The following is an 8,950-nucleotide window of genomic DNA, read 5'->3' as shown; positions in this document are numbered from 1 at the left end:
TGACTGTCTACAATATTTCTACCTAACTTGGCTATCTATAATATCACCAGTGGCTCGGATCCATCTATTCACTACATCCACTCCCCACCAAAAAGAAAACTCCCAGATTATGGAAGACAGAGTGAAGAGGATTGTCTTGGTTACTTTTCTCTCATTGCTGGGACAAAATACCTGACATTCAGAAATAAGGAAGGAAAGGCTTATTTAGCTCACAGTTTGTGGAGGTTTCAGTCCATACTCGGCTGGCTCCAAGGCAGAGTGGCAAATGCAGAGGGCAGCAATTCATGGCAGCAGAAAGCAGCAAAAGCAACAAGAACAAAAAGGGAGAAGCAGGGTCAGAGAGCAAGCCTCTTTCCCTCCCTTATATTGCATGCAGGTAATCTGTTCCAGGGCCGGTGTAGCACTCACACACATCATCCCACTATTAGACCATGTCAATCATAAACTCTAGAAACCTGCCTCATGAGGCTTTGAGGGGACCCCTAGACACCAGCCATAACCACGGAAAAGGCTTTATTTGAAGCTTCAAGGAGATGAAGGTGTTTTCAGATCGCTTCTTCTAAGACAGCTCATCAAGTGAATGGCACTGGCGTTTGTGTTGTTCACCTCCCCTGGAGTTAGATTCCAGGTTCTTCTTCTCTTGAACAAAGAATTGAAGAAAATGAGCAAAACTCAGTGGCAAAGTTTATTTGGAAAAGGAAAAGTGAAGAGTGAGGGAGAAGTTGGTCCTCCAGAGCAACCTTGGGCTGAGGAAAAGAGGAAAATATGAGATAAAAGAACACCCTGGACAGTACAGGGAGGGCTGTTATGAGGAAAGCTGAGATACTAAGCTCTTTTTGGCATCTTTGTCCTTTTATACTGTCCAGATCTCTGAGAAAATTTGGAAGAACTTCTGCATACAGGTCCTGAGAGGCAGTGCTGAGATCCTGTGCCTCAGGCTGACCTCAGGTCTATCCTATCCTATTGAAAACCTGCTTGAGTTCTACTGAAAAGTCCATAGGAAGAGCTTGGGTAACTATTTTGTGTGTGGGTCCTGGGATTTTATGATTAATAAGCCCTGCCTACTTCCCCAGCCAGCTTTGTCATGCCCTAATCTCCTGTCTCAGAGGTATTATAGGCAGCTAAGTTGGATAGAAATTAATATACTGAGCTCTCAAGGAAGCCTGTGCAGAGTGAAGACATTAGAGTTGTGGTTGGAGGCACATCTAAGTCAAGGCCTCAAGATAAAATCACAATGGCCTGCCTTACATGCTTCCCTAAGAGATTAGCAGAACTGTAATTAGTACCATCTAGTCCACTGGATCCAGATATGCACGAGACAGCTGGCTGGGTGACCAGAACACCTGGACCCATCCTTTCTCCAAAGATATTCTTGTTTAGGAGTCATAACTAAGCCAAGGTTAATGATGTCAATCATATGTCTTTGCTACATGCCCCACTTCCCTACTGGGTCCATATAGCTAAGCTGCTATACTTGTAATTCTAGAGGTTGATTATAGTTTAATCCCCATTGTACCACATCATGACTTTGCTGTATAAGTTATCCCTGACAGAGGGCTTCAGTGGCAACCCACTCGAGGCCCTTCCTGTCTTTCAGGAGCTATTTCTATTCCCTTGCAAACCTTTCCTACTCTTAACCTCTTTTCTCCTTTGGAATTTATTCTTCAGTTTTAGGGGATACGAACTGGGCAGGTTGGTATTACTATTCTCCTATCAGATGGGGCACAAATCACCATCTCCCTGTGTTTAGGTGTGAGAGGGCCTTTTGAGTTTTCAGCTTGGGTAATTGAACTCCAGGCCTTTACACTGAGCTATATCTTGGGCCTATATATTTTGTTTGTTTGTTTGTTTTTTGTTTTTGAGACATGCTCCCTAACTCATTAAATCATCTATGCTGGCTCAAACTTGTAATCTTTCTGCGTCAGCTTCCCAGAGTGCTGTAATCATATTCCTTCCAGGAATGTCCAGCTGCCAGGATCTGTAATGGCAAGGAGTACAGGAGAGGGAATGAAATGAGATGATGGACAGCTGCAGTCTTGCTTCATCTTACCCATTCATTTTTCACTCTCTCCTTCTGCTATGGAAACAAAGCTGGACATGGGCCTTCTAGAGCTCGCATCTGATGTGAAGAGGGAGTGGTGGTCACACCCTTGGCCTGAGAAAGTTTGGAGAAGCCACTTGTCTCTAAAGAAAAAAATTATTCTGGTTGGGGAGGTAGCACAGTGGTTTAAGCATCTGCCTGGCAAGCATAAGGACCCAGGTTTGATCCCAGGTGCCACATGCTGTGTTGGGGGTGTGGTGGCACAGGCCTGTAATCCCAGGACTGGGGAGGCTGAGACAGGAGACTCCTAACTAGGAGTCTGAGCTGTGTAGTGAGACCTTGTGGGAAAGAAAAAGAAAGTTCTAACTTTTAAAGTTCCACTTTGACCTGTCTATGTGCAGCCCCCGCCCCCTGGCTTCCATTCTTGGTCTCCAATCATATCATTCTTTCATACTTCCATTGACTTTTCCCTCTGTAGCATGAAACCGAAGATTTTCCTCTTTCTTTCAATTCACCAATCCTTGCTTCAACCATGGCCTGGTTTTTAAAGCATTTACTTCATTTTTAATTCTTATTTTTTTAATTTTAGGAATACTGTTTTGTTCCTTAAGAGGTAACCTTCCACCAGGTTTAGTGTCATGTGCCTGTAGTTCCAGCTATTCAGGAGGCTGAAGCATGGTGATCACAAGTGTGTGTGATTCCAGCCTGGGCAACTTAGTCAGACCCTGTCTCTAAATAAATAAATAAATAAAAGTAAGAAAGGCTGAGATGTGGCTCAGTGGTAGAGTGCTCACCTAGTATGTGTGAGGCTCAGGGTTCAATTCCCAATAAAATAACATGTATTTTTTTCCTGAAGGCAGGCTAATCAAAATTATTTCATGGGCTGGCGAGATAGCTCAGTGGACTAAGGACTTGCTTAGGCAAGCGCAGGGACCAGGGTTTGATCCCCTAGCACCACAGGCCATGCTGGCCCCACCCCCATGCACACTGAGTAAGCACCGAGACCAGGAGTGGTGGCGCATGACTGTAATCCCAGTGCTAGGGAGGCTGAAAATAGAAAGCTCACTACAAGTTGGAAATGTATAGTGAGATCATGTGTCAAATACATTTTTAAAAATGTTATTTCATGTTTTTGAGATGCTCTTTTTGAGATTATAGCTTAGTTGGTTCAACAGCTCAAGTTTTGATGCCTTTGATTTTTCTTTTTTTTTTTTTTTTTTGCTGTTCTCTTACTCTTGCTGCCTTATTTCTGGTGTGCTTCATGATTTATGAATGTGAGCAGACCTTTTTCCTTATAATGTTGTCTGTGGAAAATTCTTTGAGATCAGAGAAAAATATAGGTTTCTCCATAAATCAAAGGTATTTGATGCTTTCAGGTGCCTCAGGGTAATGCGAGGCGAAGATCACTAAAATTAAGTTGGAACTAGAGACTTTTTGCACTACCCAGGTTGTGGTTTGGGACTTTGCAAGGTGAACAATACAATACAAGGTGCATTTTATCTATTATTTTATAATGGATCAAAGAATCATATACAAAAAGTGCACAAAAGCTGTCCACATAGTAAAGACCAAAGAATCCAGCTGAGGGCCTGGATCCTAATACCCTGCATGAATCCAGCTGAAAACCTAGAGCTTATAACATGCCGCACACAAGTCCAACTGGAGACCCTGAGCCCATGACAAAGTCTCATGCAGGCCCAGTTCATAGATCTGCCCTGGAAAGGCCCAAAGGTCAGTGGTGGAAGGTAGAAAGTCCATGCTAGTGGGATGAAGGATCTGTGCTGGCAGGCTGATGGACCTGAACTGGAGCTAGGAAACACCTCTCAAGGTAAGAACCAGAGCTCCCCCAAAAGTACCACAGCCATCCCAGCAACAGCGAGGTCCTGAGCTCCTCCAGCAATAAAAAAAGCTGAGTTCCCATCAGGAAAGCCAACACAACAAGCTTCTCCACGAGGCTGAGCTGTGCACCATCATCCCCTCCAGAGCTAGGAAGTGATGCTTAAGATGAGGATCAGAGCCCCCTGCAAAAGAAACATAGCCAAGTCTCTAGTTCCAACTTAATGTTAGTGACCTTAGCCTCATATTACCCTGAGGCGCCTGAAAGCATCAAGTATCTTTGATTTAGGGAGAAACCTGTTTTTCTCTGGTCTCAAAGAATTTTCCAGAGACAACACTGTAAGGAAAAAGGGCTGCTCACATTCAGAAATCATGAACACAAGAACAGCCAAGTTCATCAGGAAAGCCAGCATGACAGAACAGCCCAAGAGAAAGCAAGTAGTTTCCAACAGGTTCAGCAGCTCCAACAGCTTCTCCAAACAGCTTCCCAAACAGCTTATCAACAGCTTCTCCTACTTTTTATGCTGCTGGCAACAATCTTCAGGTGGGCCTCCCACACCCAGCACCATGCTGGTTCAATTCAGCTGGGTGTAACAAGTTGACCACCAGTTAGCTATCTGCTACAACCAACATAGGACCAATTCAGCTAAAAGCTAGCATTGAGACTGGCTTATATCTATAAATTCTTGGTGGGAAGCTCCACTACCTCTTTTATTTTAGGGAACGGTCTACAGGGTGTTCAGGGTCTCACTACTAGATCAGACTCGTAGTGATCCACCTGTTTACAGCCTCCCAAGAGCTGGGATTACAGGCGTGCACCACCATGCCCAGTCTCAATTACTGTCTCAGCACACCCTGGGGGTGGGGCCAGCATGGCAGGCCTGAGGATCAAATCCCTGGCCCCTGTGCCTGCTTGCAGGTGCTTTAATTCACTGAGCTATTTGGCCGACCCCTCCACTACCTCTTATAATGCCATATTTCCTCCAAAATAATTTTTCTTTGTGCTCCCTAGTGTCTGAAATTTTATTTATGTAGTTAGACCAAGAGAATACTTCTTTTGAGACCTCAGTTTGTCTAGACCCCCAGAAAGAATGGCTATCATAAAGAAATCAACCAACAACAAATGTTGGAGAGGCTGTGGGGAAAAAGGAACCCTTCTCCACTGATGGTGGGAATGTAGACTGGTGCAACCGTTATGGAAATCAGTGTGGAGACGCCTTAGAAAACTTGGACTGGAAATCCCATTGAAACCAACTATTCCTGTACTGGGAATTTTCCCAGAGGATCTGAAAACATCATATCATAGTGATATATGTGTGCCTATGTTTATAGCAGCACAACTTGTGATAGCCAATTCTTGGAAACAACCAAGATGCCCATCACCTGAGGAATGGATGAAAAAGATGTGGTATTTTTTATACAATCGAGTATTACTCAGCTATAAAGAAAGATAAACTTGAAGCCTTTATGTTTAAGTGGATGCCACTTGAAGATATAAATGAAATAAACCAGTTTGTCTAGACCTTTCCCATCTGACTTGTCAGTTTGGATAAACCCTTGGGCACTGTCCTCTTTCCTTTGCAAGGCTACAAAATTAAAAACAAACCAATACATGTGATAAAGTTACATAAACCTAAGTATATACAAATGAGTATAATAGGAGCTGGGGATGTATCTCAGTAGCATGGCACGGCCTTATCATGCCCAAGACCCTGGGCTCGATCCCCAATACCACAAAAAACAAGTAAACAGCTCGGTGTGATGACACACACTTGTAATCCCAGCACTATGGGATGCTGATGCAGGAGAACTACAAGTTTGAACCCAGCATGAATAGTAGCAAGACTATGTCTGAAACTAAAGATCAAAAAGGACTAAGTAGGGAGAGTTCAGTGCAAATTCTCAGACTCCAGTACTGCAGGGACATAGCTCATCGGTGGCCAAGTGTGAGGTCAGAGTTCCATTGCTGTATCAAAATCAACACACACACACACACACACACACACACACCCCAACAACTAGTGAGTATAGTAAAACTGGGAAGTCTGAGTAGGACTGGTACATTGTAGCCATGGTTATGGTGCTAAGCTCTAGTTTTACAAAATGATGGCATCAGGAGGAATTGAACAAAGGGCAGAAGGATCTCTGTACTATTCCTCATAACTGTATCTTGTGCAATTTTAACCAATAAAAATTTCTCCAAAGAAGGAGATTTAAGAGAAACCATGTAAAATATGTTCTCATTTATGTGAGTTACATGTTTATCTATGTGGTGCAAGAGAGACATAGGAAAAGATAGTCCCCAAAATGGTGAGAATTAGCCAGGCATGGTGGCACACACCTGTAATACCAGCACTTGGGAGGTTGGGGCAGGAGGATGGCTGTGAGTTCCAGACAGCCTGGGCTACAAAGTGAGTTCAAGGCCAGCCTGAACTGCATAGTGAAACCTTGTATCAAGAACACAAAACAAACAAACAAAAAACCCCCAAAAACAAAAAACCAAAAAGTTGAGAATTTACCCAGGTGGTAAATCTTGAGTCAGTACTCTTCTCTGAATCATTGTTAGTTCATTATTCCATTGTTCCTCTTTGCAGTTCCTGTGGCCAGGCCCTGGGTCCTCTGTGAGCACAGTCCCAGGCCCGCAGGAGCACTCAGGTGGGGCAGATGAAGGAGAGGAGCAGGTCCACCTCATTTTGCACAATGAGCTTCACTGGGTGGATGTTGTCCGGCAGAGGCAGGCTGGAGGTCATTTCCCAGGCGTCCACAAAGGCCACGCGGAGACCGGAAAAGGCAGCTCGAAGGAGCCGGTTCACCTGGAGGGTGAACCAGTCGCTGCCATACACAGACTTGTAGCCAGTGTTGGCCAACTTGATGACCACAAGGGTACTGGGTTCCCTGGCCAGCAGGGCCATCACAGCTGCCCGAATCCCTGCCAGGCGTCGCACAAAGATGGTGGGAGGGAAGGTGGTGAAGTGGGCTCCCAAGCCCAGCACCACCACGGTGCGGGGTCCCCCCGCCAGGCCCGCCAGCTCCTTGGCCACAGAGTGCAGGGAGGCCACTGGTGTGCGGAGAGAGCGCAGGGGCCAGCTGTGGGCCCGCCAGTGTAGCACAATGCCCCGTGTCGTGTCCACGGCCATCAGGGGCCCCACCTGATATGTGACATGTAGATCCACCGGCTTCAGGGCTATTGGGAGGGAGACAGATTTCAAAAGTTAACATAGGGATGTGCACACATTAGGACATGGAGATTATCTTCCTAAACACTAGTAGGTCTCTCCATAGAAGATGTCACTTATCTACCAGAAGTCCTTTTCAGTTTGCTTTCTTTTTTCCTTTTTGTGGTGCTGAGGTGCAAACCCAGGGCCTCAAACATACTAGGCAAATGCTCTACCACTGAGTTATGAACAGCCCTATTTGCTTTTATTTTTATTATTTTTTTAATTTTTTAATGTATTTAGTACAGGGTCTACAGGGTCTCACTACACGGATCAGACTCCTAGAGATCCTCCTGTTTCAGCCTCCCAAGACCTGGGATTATAGGTGCGCGCCACCACACCCAGTCTCCTATTGCTTTTAAAGCTATGCAGCACTTGACTTTTGTGTGCTGATTGATGTCTTCTGAAAACTGCTTTCCTTCTAAATTATTCCAGTTTTTTTCTATCTTTCCAGATATTCTTGGCCTAACAACTCGTTCCATGTTTTCCTTGTACATTGTAAATGAAAGCATTCTCTAAAATTCTGTCCCTCATGTCCTTTTCTTTGATCTACCTTAGAGGGACTTGTTCACTTCTAAGAGTGTTCTTTTGTTTCAGAGCTGTCAGTGTCCTGAGCTGTGAGTCCATGCTTCTAGCGTCCAGTTAACATTTTCTAGTATTTCACTATTGCCTTGAAGGCAATATGGACAAAATGAAGCTATAATCTCTACACAAATCTTGCTATTTCCTGGACTTCTCCCATTGCCCCACACCAGTTAGCTATCGTTTCAGTGCCTTTCCTTTCAATGTTTCATCCTTTTAAATTAAAAAAAAGTCTTTTGTTATTTATTTTTGGACTCCTAGTGATCCTCCTGCCTCAGCCTCCCCAGCGCTGGGATGACAGGCATGTGCCACCATGCCTGGTTTCTGGGGCCAACATGGCATGTGGTGCCGGGGATCAAACCTGGGTCCTTGGGCTTACCAGGCAGGCACTTAGACTGCTGAGCTATCTCCTCAGCTCCATCCTTTTTTTCCCTCAGCTCTTCATGGAAAAGCCCTTTGTCAAATCTGCTGTCTCTCTGCGTCTTAAAAGTCAAATCATTCATCAAGTCTTATTCTTTATTTTTAAGGTTTTCAATATTCATTTCTTGCGTCCAACTTTAAGTTTTCAATTACACTCCCATTTCTCTAACAATATTCCACAGCAACAGATTGCAATGACATCCAGCCTACCAGCATTGTTTTGGGTACTTGTGTACATAATGGTTCAAAGGACACTGAAGTCCCTTCCCCTGTGCTTATAGTCTCTTGGGAGAGATAGATGTTCTCTGCTATAGCTAGAAAGTTGGGAGTATGCGGGACTGAAAGATTATTACTGTGCCTAGAACATGGTAAGTGACATGAGATGCACGCAGAGTCAGATCATGCATTACTGTGTAGATTCTGTTCATGGGTTTGATGCTTGTCCCAAGGAAAAGCAGAGTTCATTGAATGTAAGTAACATGATTTCTGTAAGTCCTAGGCAGAGAAGTAGGCAAGAAGTCCTAGCTAGAGCAGTTAAGCAAGGAAGTCTGGTGGTGTATGTCTGTAATCTTGGCATCTGAGAGGCTGAGGCAGGCGGATCTCAAGTCCAAGCCCAGCTAGCGCAATCAGATTAGTACATGTGATTTAGGGGGAGTCTGTCTCAAAGTAAAAAGTTACAAAAATGGTAAGGGATGTAGTTTTAGTTGGAAGGCCCTGGGTTCAATCCTCAATACCTCAAATAATTAATCCATCAATAGATGGTATCAAAATTGAATGGCCAAAAAATTACAACATGGATAAAATACTAGGCCCAAAAGTTAATATTGTAAAAATACAAAAGATTTAAATTATATAT

At 44.2% G+C, this 8,950-nt stretch overlaps 2 protein-coding genes across 2 annotated transcripts in view; both read right to left on the bottom strand.

The window, feature by feature from the left end:
- The window catches only part of LOC101581257 (NXPE family member 3-like), a 34,091-nt gene extending 27,623 nt beyond the window's left edge, over positions 1 to 6,468 (bottom strand). The window contains exon 1 of the mRNA XM_023714395.1: positions 6,397 to 6,468. The gene's annotated coding sequence lies outside the window, so the exon portion shown is untranslated. The remainder of the gene's footprint in view (positions 1 to 6,396) is intronic.
- A 38-nt stretch (positions 6,469 to 6,506) lies between these two features.
- The window catches only part of LOC101580856 (NXPE family member 3-like), a 35,781-nt gene continuing 33,337 nt past the window's right edge, over positions 6,507 to 8,950 (bottom strand). The window contains exon 4 of the mRNA XM_023714321.1: positions 6,507 to 7,061. Within this exon, the coding sequence (XP_023570089.1) occupies positions 6,529 to 7,061 (533 nt within the window). The 3' untranslated portion in view covers positions 6,507 to 6,528. The remainder of the gene's footprint in view (positions 7,062 to 8,950) is intronic.

The sequence above is a fragment of the Octodon degus genome, unplaced genomic scaffold (genome assembly GCF_000260255.1).
Source record: "Octodon degus isolate 3935 unplaced genomic scaffold, OctDeg1.0 scaffold00035, whole genome shotgun sequence".
In the NCBI taxonomy this organism is placed as follows: domain Eukaryota; kingdom Metazoa; phylum Chordata; class Mammalia; order Rodentia; family Octodontidae; genus Octodon; species Octodon degus.
The sequence above is the reverse complement of the archived record's forward strand: the minus strand, read 5'-3'. Positions and strand labels throughout refer to the sequence as shown.